Source organism: Cetorhinus maximus, chromosome 20 (genome assembly GCF_964194155.1).
Source record: "Cetorhinus maximus chromosome 20, sCetMax3.hap1.1, whole genome shotgun sequence".
Lineage (NCBI taxonomy): Eukaryota > Metazoa > Chordata > Chondrichthyes > Lamniformes > Cetorhinidae > Cetorhinus > Cetorhinus maximus.
This window is the reverse complement of record NC_135898.1, coordinates 28,042,565-28,060,453: the sequence shown is the minus strand read 5'-3', so window position 1 is coordinate 28,060,453 and position 17,889 is coordinate 28,042,565. Positions and strand designations below refer to the sequence as shown.

General features: G+C 42.8%; 1 protein-coding gene across 1 annotated transcript in view; it reads right to left on the bottom strand.

Moving 5' to 3' along the window:
• hk1 (hexokinase 1) overlaps positions 1 to 17,889 on the bottom strand; it is a 165,800-nt gene that overhangs the window by 36,975 nt on the left and 110,936 nt on the right. Inside the window, exons 11-13 of the mRNA XM_078565818.1 lie at positions 15,963 to 16,111; positions 13,330 to 13,449; positions 13,071 to 13,166 (exon numbers count right to left, since the gene is read on the bottom strand). Of these exons, the coding sequence (XP_078421944.1) occupies positions 13,071 to 13,166; positions 13,330 to 13,449; positions 15,963 to 16,111 (365 nt within the window). The remainder of the gene's footprint in view (positions 1 to 13,070; positions 13,167 to 13,329; positions 13,450 to 15,962; positions 16,112 to 17,889) is intronic.

The window sequence follows — 17,889 nt, the reverse complement described above, 5'->3', positions numbered from 1 at the left end:
TTTGTGGGGCACTGGCACCAGTATTGGAGAAAACGGGATCTGTACCGTTGGGACGGTCTACACCTGAACTGTGCTGGGGCTGGTGTCCTCACGAGCTGCATAACTAGGGAAGTGGAGAGTGTTTTAAACTGAATAATGGGAGCAAAGGATCAAATCTGGGAACATGTGGTGAACCAAAGAGTAGAGGCAAGGCAAGAGAGAATGGTATTAAGGTGGGAAATGATAAACAGACTGTGACAGGAAGGGACAGAGAGTACAAATCTAAGAGTAAATCAGCAGATAAGGCTAGACACTACAAATATAATAAAAGGACAAAACTAAGCGCTCTGTATCCAAACGCATGTAGCACTAAGAACAAAACAGATGAACTGATACACAAATAGAAATAGATAAGTACAATCAATACATAAGAACATAAGAAATAGGAACAGGATTAGACCATTCGGCCCCTCGAACCTGCTCCACCATTCAATAAGATCATGGCTGATCTTCCTGTGCTTCGATTCCACATTCCCATCTAACCCCAATATAAAGACATGGCCAAGGCATGACATAGGTTGGGGCCTGAATATTGAAGGGTATGTGACATTTAGGAAGGACATGAAGTTAGGAAAAGGTGGAGGGATGGCTCTGTTAAGTTGTAGAATCACAGAACCTTTACAGTGCAGAAGGGGATTCAGCCTATCGAGTCTGCACTGGCTTGCTTAAAAAGCATTCTACCTAGTCCCTCTCCCCTGCCTTCTCCCTGTAGCCTTGCGCATTCTTTCTTTTCAGGTAGCAATCCAATTCCCTTCTGAATACCTTCATCGAACCTGCCTTCACCACCCTTTCAGGAAGTTCGTTCCAGACCCCAACCATCCTCCGGGTGGAAAAATGTTTCCTCACATCACTTCTACTCCTTTTGCCCATTATTTTGAATCTGTGCCCTCTAGTTGTTGATGTTCTCTTGAGTAGGATGTAGATTCGGTTTGGCTTGAGATACGGGATGATAAAGGCAAGAAGTCATTTGTGGGATTGGTGTACAGGCCCCCTAATTGTGACTACAATGTAGGACAGAGTATAAAGGAAGAGATAATGGGAGCTTGTCAGAAAGGTACAGCAATAATCACGGGGGATTTTAATCTACGTATAGACTGGAAAAATCAGATGGGCAAAGGTAGCGTAGATGGGGAGTTAATAGAATGTTTTTGGGATAGTTTCTACGGCATATTCTGGAGTCAGCCGGAGAGCAGGCTATACTAGACCTGGTTGTCTAGAGGAATACAGGGGAAGATTAAACAGAAAAAGAAAGCGTACGATAGGCACAAAGAACTAAGCACCGCAGATAGCCTAGACGAATATAGGAAATGCAGGGACAAAGTAAAAAAATAAATAAGGAAATCAAAGAGAGGGCATGAAAAAAGATTAGCAAGTAAAGTTAAAGATAACTCAAAGATGTTTTACCAATACAGTAATGCTAAAAGGTTAGTTAAGGAAAAGTGGGACCTATCAGAGATGAAGATGGAAACTTGTGTTGAGATGCAGAGGCTGTGGGAAGGGTTTTGAATGAATATTTTGTCTCCGTGTTTACAAAGGAAAGGGAGGATGTAGATATAGTAGTCCAGGAGGAACACTGTGAGATATTGGACAGGATAGTCATAAAGAGAGAGGAAGTACTCGAAAGGTTGAAATCCTTGAAAGTTGATAAGTCACCAGGGCCAGATGGATTGTTTCCGAGGCTGCTGAAGGAAGTCAGGGAGGAGATAGCAGATGCTCTGAGGATGATTTTCCAATCTTCACTAGATACAGGGGAGGTACCGGAGGACTGGAGAAATGCAAACGTAGTTCCATTGTTTAAAAAGGGATCAAAGGAAATGCCAAACAATTATAGGCCAGTTAGTCTTACATCAGTGGTGAGCAAATTAGTAGAATCAATCCTGAGAGATAGGATTAACTGTCATGTGGAAAGGCATGGACTAGTCAGGGATGGTCAGCATGGATTTGTTAAAGGAAGGTCTTGCCTCACAAATTTGATTGAATTCTTTGAGGAAGTGACAAGAAGGGTTGATGAAGGTAGTGCAGTGGATGTTGTGTACATGGATTTTAGCAAGGCATTTGACAAGGTCCCACATGGCAGATTGGTCAGGAAAGTAAAAGCCCATGGGATTCAGGGTAATGTGGCAAACTGGATAAAAGGTTGGCTTTGTAACAGGAAACAAAGGATAATGGTCGATGGATGCCCTTGCGAATGGAAAGTTGTCTCAAGTGGGTTCCACAGGGCTCAGTGTTGGGACCTTTGCTGTTTGTGTTATATATTAACGATTTGGATGTGAACGTGGGGGGAAATTTGCAGATGACACAAAGATTGGCCGAGTAGTGGATAGTGTAGAGGATAGCCAAAATCTCCAAAATGATATAGATGGGTTGGTGGAGTGGGCGGTAAAGTGGCAGATGGATTTTAACATAGAGAAGTGTGAGGTCATACATTTAGGGAGGTCAAACAGTTACAGGGATTACAAAATAAATGGGAATATACTAAGAGGGGTAGATGAAGTGAGAGATCCTGGCGTACAAGTACACAGGTTCCTGAAGGCAGCAGTTCAAGTAGACAAGGTTGTAAAGAAGGCATATGGAATGCTCTCCTTCATTGGCAGAGGTGTAGAATATAAAAAATAAGGATATAATGTTGGAATTGTATAAAACACTGGTGAGGCCACAACTGGAGTATTGTGTGCAGTTCTGGTCATCACATTACAGGAAGGATGTAATAGCTCTGGAGAAAGTGCAGAGGAGGTTTACGAGAATGTTGCCAGGGTTATAAAAGTGTAGCTACGAGGAGAGATTGGATAGGTTAGAGTTATTTTCCTTAGAACAAAGAAGGCTGAGAGGTGACTTGATTGAGGTGTACAAAATTATGAGGGGAATAGATAGAGTGGACAGGATAAAATTGTTTCCCTTGATGGAGAATTCTAGAACCAGGGGACATAGATTCAAGATAAGTGGCAGAAGGTGTACGGGGGACATGAGGAAGAACTTTTTTACGCGGAGGGTAGTGGGTGTCTGGAATTCGCTGCCCAAGTTGGTGGTCGAGGCAGAAACTCTAAAATCTTTAAAAAAAGTACCTGGATCTGCACCTAAAGTGCTGTAAGCTGCAGGGCTATGGGCCAGGTGCAGGAAGGTGGGATTAGAAAGGGCACCTGGGTGTCCTCGGGCTGGCATGGATGAGATGGGCCGAATGGCCTCCTTCTGTGCTGTAACTTTTCTATGGTTCTATGGTATTGAGCAATGGGATAGGATTAATTGATAACCTCATACTGAAGACACCCCTCGGTGCCAGCGATCATAATATGATTAAATTATACAATCATTTTGAGGGAGAAACCAGCGTGTCCAAGACTTGCATTTTAAACTTAAATAAGGGCAATTATGAGGGCATGAAAGCAGAGCTAGCAAAACTGAACTGGCAAATGAGGTTAAGGGCTAGGTCAATAGAAGTTCAGTGGCAGACATTTAAAGGGATATTTCAGAATACACAGAATAGATACATTCCAATGAGAAATAAAAATTCCAGGGGGAGGGCCCACCATCCGTGGTTAACTAAAAAAGTCAAAGACAGTATCACATTTAAAGAAAAAACATATAATTACGCAAAGATGGGTGGCAGGTCAGAAGATTGGAAAGAATATAAAGAACAGCAAAGAATGACAAAAAGATTAATAAGGAGGGAAAAATTAGAGCACGAGAGAAAGCTAGCCAATAATATAAAGACAGATAATACAAGCTCCTACAGATATTTAAATAAGAAAAGAGTTAACAAAGTGAGCATTGGTCCTGCAGAGAGTGCGTCTGGGGAATTGATAATGGAAAGTAGGGAGATGGCGGCTGAAATAAACAGGTATTTTGCTCCCGTCTTCACCATAGACGACACAAGTAACATCCCAGAAATAGCTGTAAATCAGGAAATGGAAGGAAGGGAGGAACTCAGGAAAATTACAATCACCGGGGATGTGGTATTGAGCAAATTGTCGGGGTTGAGGACTGACAAATCCCCAGGTCCGGTGGACTTCACCTTAAGATCTTGAAAGAAGTGGCTAGTGAGATAGTTGATGCATTGGTTTTAATTTTCCACAATTCCCTAAATTCTGGGAAGGTTCCATTAGATTGGAAAATAGCAAATGTAATTTCTTTATTCAAAAAGGGAGGGAGTCAGAAAGCAGGAAACTACAGGCCGGTTAGCCTAACATCTGTCACAGGGAAAATGTTAGAAGCTATTATTAAAGATGTTATAGCAGGGCACTTAGAAAAATTCAAGGCAATCAGGCAGAGTCAACATGGTTTTGTGAAAGGGAAATCATGTTTAACCAATTTACTGCAGTTCCTTGAAGGAGTCACATGTGCTGTGGATAAAGGGGAACTGGTAGATGTACTGTACTTAGATTTCCAGAAGGCATTTGATAAGGTGCCATATCAAAGGTTACTGCGGAAAATAAAAACACATGGTATAGAGGGTAATATTGGCATGGATAGAAGACTGGCTGGCTAACAGGAAACAGAGAGTTGGCATAAATGGGTCTTTTTCTGGTTGGCAGGCTGTAACGAGTGGTGTGCCACAGGGATCAGTGCTGGGACCTCAACTTTTACAGTTTATATAAATGACTTGGATGAAGGGACTGAAGGAATGGTTGCTAAATTTGCTGATGATACAAGATAGGTAGGAAAGTAAATTGTGAAGAGTACATAAGGAGGCTACAAAGGGACATAGATAGGTTAAGTGAGTGGGCAAAGATCTGGCAAATGGAGTATAATGTGGGCAAATGTGAAATTGTCCATTTTGGCAGAAAAAGTAAAAATGAAGCTTATAATCTAAATGGTGAGAGATTGCAGAGCTCTGAGATTCAGCGGGATCTGGGTGTCCTAGTACATGAATCACAAAAGGCTTGTATGCAGGTACAGCAAGTAATTAGGAAAGCTAATAGAATGTGATCATTCATTGCGAAGGGAATTGAATGCAAAAGTAGGGAGGCTATGCTTCCGTCATACAGGGTACTGGTGGGACAACATTTGGAGTATTGTGTACAGTACTGGCCTCTTTATTTAAGGAAGCAGTTCAGAGAAGGTTTACTAGACTAATACCAGGAATGGGCGGGTTGTCTTAAGAGGGAAGGTTGGACAGGTTAGGGGCTTGCATCCATTGGAGTTTAGAAGAATAAGAGGCAACTTGATTGAAAACTTTCAGATCCTGAGGGGTCTTGACAGGGTGGATGTGGAGAGGATGTTTCCTCTTGTGGGAGAATCTAGAACTAGGGGTCACTATTTAAAAATAAGAGGTCACTCATTTAACCAGAGATGAGGAGAAATTTATTCTCTCAGAGGGCTGACTGTCTTTGGAACTCTCTCCCTCAAAAGGCAGTGGAAGCAAAGGGCAGAATTTTGCCCTTGGTGGGCGTGCAGGCCCCACCGGCTCGGCGGCGGGCGGACAGCCGACCCCCACCACTGAAACGGGGCCCGCCGCCATTTTGAGTGGGCAGGCCAATTAAGGCCTATCCAGTATCCTGCCCGACAGTGTTGGGGGGTGGAGGGATTCCCCATCTGTCAAAGTGCGCTCTTTTGCGTGCATGCTCCCTGAGACAAAGTGCTGTCTCAGGGAGATTACTGACAGTCCAAAAAACTTTAAAAATAGAAAAATTAAAAAATTATTAACATTAACATTAACACATGAGATGGGACATGTTAATAAATATCACATAAAATGCATTAAAGTTTTTAAAAATGGACATGAAACCTCATCCCGCCAGTGGATGAGGTTTCATGTTTTACCTGAAGCCCGCTGGGGCTCCTGGCCTGCCCGCCAGCCTTAAGGTTTGGATGGGCAGGTCTTTAATTATCTTAATTAGCCTGTCAATGGCCTTAATTGGTCATTGACAGGTCGGCGGGCAGACAGCTGATTTCGCTGTCTGCCCACCTTCCTAAAAATTTAAAGGGACCGGGCTGACGTCGGGGGTTCCTCCTGACGTCATCCAGCGTCATTTTCCCGTCGACAAGCAGGCCCCGCCCCCAAATCGCCGACGGGAAAATTCAGGCCAAACTCTTTGAATATTTTTAAGGCAGAGCTAGATAGAGTCTTGATTAACAAGGGGTGAAAGGTTATCGGGGGTAGGTAGGAATGTGGGGTTGAGGCTACATTAAGATCATATTGAATGGTGGACCAGGCTCGAGGGGCCGAGTGGCCTACTCCTGCTCCTAATTCATATGTTCGTATTAGCTAGTATTAAATGCCTTTCATAACTTATGCATTTTAAAGACCTGAACATGCTTAAGTAACTTAAACAGGATTAAAAACAAAGTTCTGGAAATACAATCAATATCTGTAATGAGAAAATCCAGGTCATGATGTTTTGGTTGTCCATCATTTGTCAGAACTGAGGTGCTCTGTATTTCTAGTATTTTAGGTTTTATTTCAGATTGCCAGCATTTGGAGATTTTCTATTTGATTTGAACATAAAAGGATCGAAGTGTTTTATAAGAAAATGGCTGTAATGTGTTTAACATTATTTATAATGGGCACAACCTGTATGCAAGTGGGAACAAGAATCTTCAACAGCTGACGAGGGAACCCATGGGGTAGTGGAGGGGTGAGGGGTGGGGGCTACATTGAATTTACACCTAACTGATGAAGGGTGAGCAATGAGTCAGGCTGAATTACAGAAGCATTTACAATCTAGCAATCATAAAGTTGCTCATTTTAATGTTGAAATGAAGTCTGGAGTGAAGAGGAAAGCCATGAAGTTGGTGTGAAGCCCACCTGCATTATTTACCGGGAAATCACAGCTCTGATGTTGGGAACACACCTTATTACCAGATCATGCAAGTCGAACTAGACTAACAACTGAAAGTTATAGCACATTAAATGGAACACAGATTAACCCCATTCCTTCTAAACAAGTACATTTTCAAAACCTTATTGGTTCTGCTCAGTAACTTCTGAACTTGGCAAAAAGCTTTATACTTATCCCCACCATGTATTTCAGCTGCACAAAAATAAACAGTCTCACTATTAGTCTCTAATTTCATGTCCAATCTGGTGCTAAGATAGAAAGATAGCTTTCATAATTAATTGAAAACTGCCATTCTTCAAATTACTTCTGGCAAGGACAGGCCAGTAAACAACAATTTGCTTTCATATAGCCCCTTTAACAAGGAAAGATTCCCCAACATGTTCAGAGACATTAATACCATTTTAGTACATACATACAAAGAATCTGGTATACATTGAATACTTAACACAATCCACATTGTACTCTACTCTGTTATATCACTTCAAATAAAGCGTACCCAAGGAAGATCTGGATCAGTCAGATTTGAATCTTAAAAACATGCATGTGTATTCTCCCCTTATAACTCAGAAGACATACTTCATTAAAGAGTCACTTCATTAAAGAATGCAGCTAATGGATCTGCTTTAAATGTATCATCAATGTCGAAATTATAGATCACTATGTTTCCAGGTAGAGGTCGATAGAGCTCTTAGAGCTTTCCAATTTAAACATCCCTGTCCTTAGGCAAAGATACAATTCCATATAAAAGTCTCAACTAATGAAAATATCAACAGAAACTAAATATGTTTGTGGATCTAACACACACTCTTCATCAGCACTCACCAGAGTGGACACTGAATCTGGATCAATAATAGGATTAAAGGATTTATGTTCAGCTATGTTTACTCTAGGCAGGTGTGGCCACCGAGGCAATTTTCAAAATGCCAGTAAGTGGGGTGGAAGATTTTGAAAGAAACTGTTCCTCCAATCACAGGCTGTTCCTCTCTCACATTTGCTACTGTTAGGATCGCAGGTGGCGAGGGTGAAGAGACTCACTGCCCGGGGTGTGGGAGAAAAAGTGAGTGAGCGAGTGTGGGTGGGGGGAAGAAAGGGAGAGAGTGTGAAAGAGTGAGAGAGAGGGATGAGTGAGTGTGGGAGAGAGCGTAAGTGTGGGAAAGAGACAGTGTGGCAGGGAGAGAGATTCTGTGGGACAGTGTGTGTGGGGGAGAAAGAGAGTGAGTGAGGGAGAGAGTGTGAATGAGTGAGTCATTTTGGGAGTGAGTGTGGGAGAGAAAGGGAGAGAGTGTGAGGGAGAGAGAGTGAGTGAGAGCAAGAGAGGGTGTGAGTATGGGAGACAGAAAGTGAGCGAGTGAATGTGAGGGAGAGAGAGAGAGAGATTGAGTGAGAGAGAGTGTGACAGAGAGAGTGTGAGTGCAGGAGAAGGAGAGAGCGTGGGAGAGAGAGTGTGTGAGACAGAGAGGAAGAGAGAGCATGGGAGAGAGAGGGAGAGGGACAGTGAGTGTGGAAGAGCAAGAGAGAGTGTGTGGGTGAGAATGAGTGTATTGGGGAGAGAGGGAGTGAGTGAGTGAGTGAATGTGGGGAGAGAGAGGGCGAGTGTGGGGAGAGAGAGAGAGAGCAGCCAGGATTTTACAGCCCCTCCCGCCCGGCAGGGTATTACAGTCCCATTGAATTGAATGGAGATTTCAATGGCTCGCTGCATCTGCCAGGTGAGACAGGCTGCGGCAAGGCCGTAAAATCCTGGCCAGTGAATGTGGGAGAAAGAGAGTGTGTGGGACAGAGAGAGAGAGTTTGCGTAAGAGAGAGAGTGAGTGTGGGAGAGAGGGAGTGAGTGTGTGGGAGAGAGAGTGTGAGTGTGTGGGAGAGAGAGAGAGTGTGAGTGTGCGAGAGTGTGTGGGAGAGGGAGAGAGCATGTGTGTGGGAGAGACAGAATGAGTCTGGGAGAGAGGGAGAAAGTGTGGGAGAGAGTGAGTGAGTTAATGTGGGAGAGAGAGAGAGATTGAGTGTGTGGGAGAGAGAGAGAGAGCGTGAGGGAGAGAAAGAGATTGTGGGTGAGAGTGAGAGTGTGGGATGTGTGTGTGTCTGGCTCACTCGCAGTCTCAGAATTCCCACTCAGCATGTTGGTGGATTGGGCAGACAGTGGCAGATGAAGTTCAATGTAGAGAAGTGTGAGGTGATACATTTTGGCAGGGAGAATGTGGAGAGACATTATAAAAAAAGGGAGAAACTTAAAGGAGGTGCAGGAACAGATGGACCTCAGTGTATTTATACATAAGACACTGAAGGTGGCAGAGCATGTTGAATTTGTATAAGGCACTAGTTAGTACTCATCTGGAGTACTGCGTCCAGTCTGGGCGCCATACTTGAGAAAGGATGAGAGAGTACAGAGGAGATTCACAAGAATGTTTCCCGGGATGAAGAACTGCAGCTATGAGGATAGATTGGAGAGGTTGGGACTGTTTTCCTTGGAGAAAAGAAGGCAGAGAAGATACTTGATGGGGGTATTCAAGATCCTGAGAGATATGGACAGGGTAAATAGTGAGAAACTGTTCCCACTCAAGAGAACATCAAGAACTAGAGAGCACAGATTCAAAATTATGGACAAAAGGAGTAAAAGTAATGTGAGGAAACATTTTTTCACCCACAGGGTGGTTGGAGTCTCAAACGAACTTCCTGAGAGGGTGGTGGAGGCAGGATCGATCGAGGTACTCAAAAAAGAATTGGATTGCCACCTGAAAAGAATGTGCAAGGTTATGGAGATAGTGGGACTAAGTGGAATGCTCTTTCAGAGAGCCAGTGCAGACTTGATGGGCCAAATAGCCTCCTTCTGCACTGCAAAGATTCTGTGATTCACCCTTACCTCCACACAGCAACGCACAATCACATCCACTCACACACTGGGTGAGGGCAAGTCAGTGAGCGTCGAGATTGGGCAAACAGATTCTGTCCCTCTCACACTCTAATGCTGATCTTTATTAATTATCAATTTATTGCTTAATTTTTGCTCAGCAAGTTGCTTTTCTTCGTACCTCAACTTTATTTTGAAATTCAAATTTAATTTTGTGCCAAACGTTATCTTTCCAAAAGTTGCTCATCAGCCCCTTGAGTGAGAAAAAAATGGAAATGTGACTCCCTCCCTAACCCAAGTGAAAAGGTTGAACAAGCTTGACCTAAGGGCCGGAATTTTCCAGCCCCCCCACACCGGTGGGACCTTCTGGTTCCGCTGATGTGAATGGAGATTTCAATGGCTCGCCAGCCCCTCCACAGGGGAACCTGCCACCAGGGGGGCTGGAAAATTCTGCCCAAGGTCTTTGGAAGGGACAGCAGCAGTGGTATCCCTTTGGACACGCATGATTTTCTCTGGTATCAATGGTGAGAAAAGTGAGAATGAGATGAATTCATGAAGTTGCCCACCTTTAATATGCCAGATGCAAACACTTCAGCTTTCTTAGACAATTGTTGAAGACAAAGGTTATTTTATTGACTATCTTTTGACCTTATAAGGGCTAACAAAGGGAATATGAATAGGAACGTGCAAGGGATATGAAATCAACAGAAACCATTTTCACAATTATATTTGGAAAAGTGGCTGATGGTAGCAATATGGGCCCCTTGAAAACTGATAATAGTGTGTTTGTCAATGAAAATAAGGAAATGGCGGCAATGTTGAATAATACTTTGATTCAGAATTTACAGTAGAAGTCAGAATTCTAGACATCCCAAGGATTGGCAGGTCTACTCGAACAGGCAGAATGTAACTACTGATGTCTGGAAAGGGTCTGTCCTGGGCCTCAACTGTTCACTGTGTTTATTAATGACTTAAGATGACAGGATAAAAGCCACATATCTAAATTTACCGATGACACCAAGATAGGCAACATGGTATGCAGTGTAATTTTATGCTTCTGTCTACAGAAAACAATAAAACAAATGGGTAAAACTGCAGTAAACGGATTCCAATGTTGGCAAATGTGAGCTCATCCACTTTGGATCTAAAAGGAGAAAGAGTGTTCTTTCTAAATGGTGAAAAGCTTAAAACAATGGAGGTCCAAAGAGATTTAGGGTTAGGATCATTAAAATGTCATGAACTGGTTAAGAAAATAATTTAAAAAGTTAATAGAATGACTACGTTTATATTTAGAGGACTAGAATACAAGGGGTAGAAATCATGCTTCAGCTGTACAAAGACAGATCACACTGTGAGCAGTTCTGGGTATCACACCTTAGGAAGGATATATCAGCCCTGGAGGGCTAGATGATGCCTGGACTTCAAAAGTTAAATTACAATGAGGGATTACACAAACTAGGGTCGTACCACTGAGCTTTAGGGGGTAAAGGGTGATCAAGTTGAAGTTTTCAAGGTATTAAGAGAGTAGATGGAGAGAAATAACTTCCACTGATGGCAAGTCTGTGACTGTCAAAAAAGCAAAGGGTAAATCTTTCGGTCTCCAGATTTTGGACACTGTACGTAGGACTGAAGATGTGAGTTGGGACCCTGTGGATCTCCTGACACGCGGACTTACATGGGAATTGCCCAGTAAATTTAAACTTCTAATGGACAATTCCCCGGGACACTCTGCAAATGTCTCTGAGGCTGAACTAGAGTCAGAAACCTCGGACAGCTCCATGGTATGTTCTGGATATTCAGGTAAATGTTAGACAGATTAAAACCTAGTCTAACATCTGGGTAACTCCACAACCAACCACCACCCATGCACCCCCGCTGACCCACCAACTAACCCCCCGCCACTTGACTACCCCTCCAACCTGACCTGACTTCCCACCCCAACCTGATCCGGCTATCTCCCAACCTGATCCGGCTATCCCCCAACTTGACCCGACTAGCCCCCAACCTGGCCCGACTAGCCCCCAACCTGGCCCGACTACCTCTCCAGCCTGACCTGACTTCCCACCCCAACCTGACCCGACTGACCCCCCCAACCTGACACAACCTCCCATCCGACTACGTCCTCCCCCAAACCTCATGCGACATCCTACCTGACTTCATCCCCCACTCACCCAACTAACCCCCTCCCAATGTGAGCATTCACCCCACCGACTACTCCCGTCCCAACTACTCTCCCACCCCGACTACCTGCCCCGACCCGACTACCTGCCAACATGACGAGGCCCCACCAACCCAACCAGATTATCCTCAAAGCTGACCTGACTATCCCCACCACCCAACTACCCCCAACCTGACCACTTTATCCTCATCACTTCGCTAGCCACCTCAGCCATCCATTCACCCAGTCACTAACGTTCAAAGACCGGACCTTTAAACTACCCATACAGCAGCCAGTGCCGTATAAGTGTGGTGTGTCCTGACTTCCCTGACTCTGCTCCACTCTTAAGGTGTTCCCTGAGGGATGCTGCACTGCGTATTTATGCAGCAGCATTGGGTCGGGAGAATCTTCGAGCGCAGTAGCAATCTGCTCATCATTGCCACCGCTCAGAAGACTCAACCCGAAGAGTCTAAAAACTCTAAAAATTCAGGAGCAAAATTAAGAAACAATTCTACACACAAAGCATTGCAGAAGTCGGAACTCTCTATCGGAAACAACAATGATGCAAGGGAAAATGCTAATTTTAAATTTGAGATTGATAGATTTGTGGTATCCAATGGTTTTTAAGGAAAATGAGCTAAAGGCAGGTACATGAAGTTTGGTTGCAGATCAGCTATGAGCTCATTGAATGGCATAACAGGCCCGAGGGGCTAAATAGCCCCCTCCGGTTCCTATGTTCCTGAAGGCCTCAGAGGCAAATCAACTTTGATGTTTCAAAGTGAGACAGATTCTACAGAAGTTAATAAGGGTATGGAGAAAACCACAGAACTGGAAATATAAAACAACTGTCATCACTAACGAAAATAATATATAAGACAGTAACCAAGAAATCATATAGGCAATTCAGAAAAAACTTCTTTACCAAAGAGTGGTTAGAATGGGAGACTCAGGAAATAGTTGAGATGAATTGTGTAGATGCATTTAAAGGAAAACCAGATAAACACACAAGGCAGAAATGGATTGAAGGTTTACTGAAAGTTTTAGATCGGAAGGATGGGAAGAAGGTCAGATGGAGCAGAAATGCTGGCATGGACGTTCAGGTTGACTGGGCTGTTTGTGAACTGTACATCCTATGTAGCTCTATAAATAATGGAGATTATTCAATAGGCTAAATGATTAACTTTTGTTTCAGTGCTTCTATAATAGCCCATATAATGATCACTTATAAATACAAAGCAAAAATGAAACTTACATCTCTTCTTTTAATGGCATCCCTTAGCATAGTAACCACATCCTCTCCCTCACAATCTGTCGCTTTAAAGCCTTTGGTCCATTTAAGAAGAATGCCCTGAGAGAAAAAGATACTTCAGTAATTCCACAAGTTGCCTGGAAAGCACTTTAAAATTGCTATGCACTATTACAAACAACATTATTATATATTAATATTAATACCACATTAGGCCAAGCAACACTGATTTTTTTTTTACTATTTTATGTATAAATGGACTTGCCTCATCTAAACTCTTTTGTTCACAAGGGAAGGAAAATGTGAAACCAAGAGGAAGCCGAGCGCCTTTCATTCCCATGTAATCGAGGAAATCAGAGATGCAATGAACAATGTGGTCAAATAGCTGAAAATCAGAAGAAAATCACAGTCATCTAATTATGATTGGTAGATTATCAGCACATAATAAGCACAATTCTTTTCAGTATCTCTCTCCCCCTTTTACTTTTTGGTCAGGCCGTGCCTAGTAGTTTCTTTCTCCAGCCAGTGGAATGTTAATCTAGATAAAGACTCAGTAAAAGAAGGCAGTTTAATTGTATGTATATTGATATGGTGTCGTCAGTAACAGGAATATGGTAACCACATGTTATTAATCTAATGGAGGTGAAGTGCTCTTCTCTTAAAGTATCTGGGGCCTGACATTTTGGGGACACTGAGATCTGTCACCAAAAGCAGCAGTAAAAGCAAGCTCCCTTCATAGTTGCTCTTTAACAGGCCAAACAGAGGCTGGTGGTTAACCCCTTTCCAAACCTCCTGAAATGATGCAGCTGTGCTATATGACTCGAGAGTGGCCAAAGTAACATCTTTGTTCAAGAAGGGAGGGGGTGATGAACTGAATAACTGTAATCTAAGATGTGGACTAACTCTCAGAATCCAATTTTAACTGTGACCAGTCTTTAGGGGTGAGGACTGATATGAATTAGAAATGCATCTGCCACTCCACCTTAATTTTAAACTGGGAAATACATAAATATGGGGAGCTTGCAGAGCAGAAGGATTAGTTTGGGTTTGCTCTACTAAAGAATTGTCACAGACACAATGGGACAAATGGACACCTGCTGTGCTGTAAATCTCTAGGATAAGGAATCTCACAGAGTTAGGAATACTGAGAGCCATTGGAGAATCATAGAATGATGCAGTACCGAAGGAGGCCATTGGGCCTGTTGTGTCTGTGCTGGCTCTCTGAAGGAGCAATTCACCCAGTGCCACTCCCCTGCCTTTTCTCCGTAGCCAGAGCATTTTTCATTTTCAGATAATGATGCAATTTACTTTTGAAAGCTTCAATTGACCCTGCCTCCACCTCACTCTCAGGCAGTGCATTCCCAATCCTAATCTCTTGCCGCCCAAAAAAGTTTCTCCTCATGTCGCCATTGTTTCTTTTGCCAATTACCTTAAATCTGTGCCCTCAGCTTCTTGATCCTCCCACCAATGGGAACAGTTTCTGCCTATCTACTCTGTCCAGACTCCTCATGATTTTGAACACCTCTATCAAATCTCCTCTCAACCTTCTCTTCTCCAAGGAGAGTAGACCCAACTTCTCTAACCTACCCACTTAACTGAAGTTCCTCATCCCTGGAACCATTCTCGTGAATATTTTCTGTACTGTCTCTAATGCCTTCACATCCTTCCTAAAGTACGGCATTCAGAACTAGATGCAACAGAAGTTTAACTCTATGCCCCTATTGATAAAGCCCAGGGCGCCTTATGTTTTATTAACCGCTCTCTCAACCTGTCCTGCCAGCTTCGATGATTTATGCACATATACACCAGGTCCCTCTGCTCCTGCACTCCTTTTAGAATTGTATCCTTTATTTTATGTTGCCTCTTGGTGCTCTTCCTAACAAAATGATCACTTCACATTTCTCTGCATTAAAATTCATTTGCCATTTGTCTGTCCATTCCACCAACCTATGTCTTTCTGAAGTTCACAATACTTCCAGGTTTTGTATCATTCATAAATTTTGAAATTGCGTCCTGTACAACAAGATCTAAGATCCAAGATCTAAGTCATTAATATATATCAGGAAAAGCAGGGTCCCAAACAGCGATCCCTGCAGAACACCACCATAAATCTTCCTCCAGTCCAAAAAAATGTTCACCGCTACTTTGTTTCCTGTCACTTAGCCAATTTCATAACCATGTTGATACTGTCTCTTTTATTCCATGATCTCTAACTTTGCTCACAAGTCTGCTGTGTGGCACTTTATCGAACACCTTTTGGAAGTTCATGCACACCACATCAACAGCATTACTCTAATCAACCCTCTCTGTTACCTCATCAAAAAACTCCAGCAAGTTAGTCAAGCATGATTTGCCCTGAACAAATAAATCCATGCTGGCTTTCTTTAATTAATCTGCATTTGTCCAAATGACTATTAAATTTGTCCTGAATTATCATTTTAAAATCTTGCCCACCACTGAGGTTAAACTGGCTGGCCTGTAGTTGTTGGGCTTATCTTTACACCCTTTTTGAATAAAGGTGTAACGTGCAATTCTCCAGTCCTCTGGCACCACCCCGAGTCTAAAGTTGGAAAATTACCACTCTCACTTCCTTCAGTATCCTTGGATGAATCTCATCCTGTCCTGGTGCCTTATCAATGTGAAGTATAGACAGCCTATCTAATACCTCCTCTTTATCAATTTTAAACCCTTCATGTGTCTAAACTGCCTTCTCTTTCACCATGGCCTGGGTAGCATCATCTTCCTTGCAAAGTATTCATTTAATACCTCAGTCTTGCCCCCTACCTTCATGCATAAATCCACTTTTTAGTCTCTAATTGCTCCCAATCCTCCTCTTACCACCCTTTTACCATTTATATGCCTCCATAAATACACTGAATTACCCACAAAATTACCTACCTCTTCACCTGTTCCTTGCATTATCTCCAGAGGAATAGCATAGATTTTGTTGTGCATTTCAACTGTTCGTCTCTTGCCACTACGAATCTTCACAAGCAGAACACGGAAGTTGGTTCCACCAAGGTCAAGGGCCACAAAATCCCCATTTTCTGTTAATAAATATTGAAAATACTGAGTACATACTTTTGACCCCTGCTTTTGTAAAAAAATGGATTTACCTTTATTAAAATTAAAATATAACCATAGCTTTGGGCTGGTAGTCATACATCTTCACACTACGTTGCAGTATAACACCCATTCATTGATTCTTAATACCTACATTATTAAGAAAAGAAATAAAGACGCAAGTACATTTATAGGACGCCTTGTCATGTCTCAAAAGCCATCAAGATCTACAATAACAGCTGTCCATTCCAATGCTGTTCTTTTATTGTCTCTTTTTCAATTACTTTTCCAATTCCACTTTAAACAGATTTAAACAGGCCCAGATTATCGTCTTGAGCTGGGAAAATGCAAGTCAGGCCCCTTTCCATTTTCCAAAATCTGAGCCCACCTCCGACCCCGGTCAGGCCATATTTTGTCTCTGAGAGACGCGGTGTGGAGAAGGCTCGGGTTTTATGAGTCGCAATGAAGTGTGGTTGCTGAGGCAGGTTGGTTAGAAGACACTCCTCGGTTCTCAGGAATGGGGGCCCAGCTCCTAACATCATTCTTATGCCCCTTAGGCTTCACCCCTCACACTCCACTCATCCCTTATACCCTCTCCATTCCCCCGCATGCCCCCTTATATTCCCAATTCTCATTTCCCCATATTCCCTCCATCCTTTATCATACTCCCTCATATCCCCCAATGCCCACTCCATGTATTGTCACAGCCCCATGCTCCCTCATATCCCCCATGCCTCACATATCCTCCATATACACTCGCCCGGTGTCCACAATTGACAGACCACTTTGAAACTGACATTGCAAAAATAAACTTCGAACAATCTAATAGAGCTGTCATTTAAAGAAGCTTCATACTGAAAAATACTCTCATTCTAAACAGCCATTCAAAAAATCTGAATTCCCTCAAGTGGTCAATGTATTGGAAGGACAAACAAACACTTATCCACTTACCACTTCAGCGACAGATAATTCTTTAGTAACCTCTTAAAACTGTCAGTCAAACTGTGAACACAGCTCCCTGCTGAGAAAAGCGGTTCTGCAGCATTTGAAACTCCGTCAAACTTTCATAGTGAGCTCAGCTGTCAAAAAACCTTGGGATATCTAAATAATGGAGTCTATTGAAACTGAAAAACCAGGTGGCCTTTTTTTAAGTTACACCAGATGTCTTGACAATCAAAGCAGTCCCGGTGCAGGTGTCCACTTTTTTTCCTCTAAATGAAAGCTGCTGAAGGTTCTTTTTTAATTTAAAAGGACTCTGCATTTTAATCACTTCAAATTATTACACTAGAGATCCCAGGCAGTGTTTCCCTCAGTTTTAAATATATAGGAAAATTACACTAATGCATCTTTACACTTAAACAAAGTAATGGTCAACTTAACTTTCAGGACAGAGCCCTATGATGAATGACTGCAGTTAAAATGCATCTACATTATAATACAGCATCTAATGGTGGCATTTGAAGTTTCCAAAATATTTAACAATTACTTGTCAGAATATCCTGACTCCTCAGAGGTTTCCTCCAGTGATCATGAACTCTCCAATGCGGCAGCTTTCTTTAGGGATTCAAAACCCCCAACAGCACAGAAAGATAGTATAAGGTTCACAATGGTGACCCAAGCCTCAGAAGGGGTTTGTGTGGCCTTCCCTACCCCATCTCCGCCTCCACTGGGAGATGAAAAATCAGCTCATAGTCTCTACCCGCCCCTTGTGATAAAACCTTCCATGTTCTAATATTGGCTATTTGTTATCCCTCAACCAACA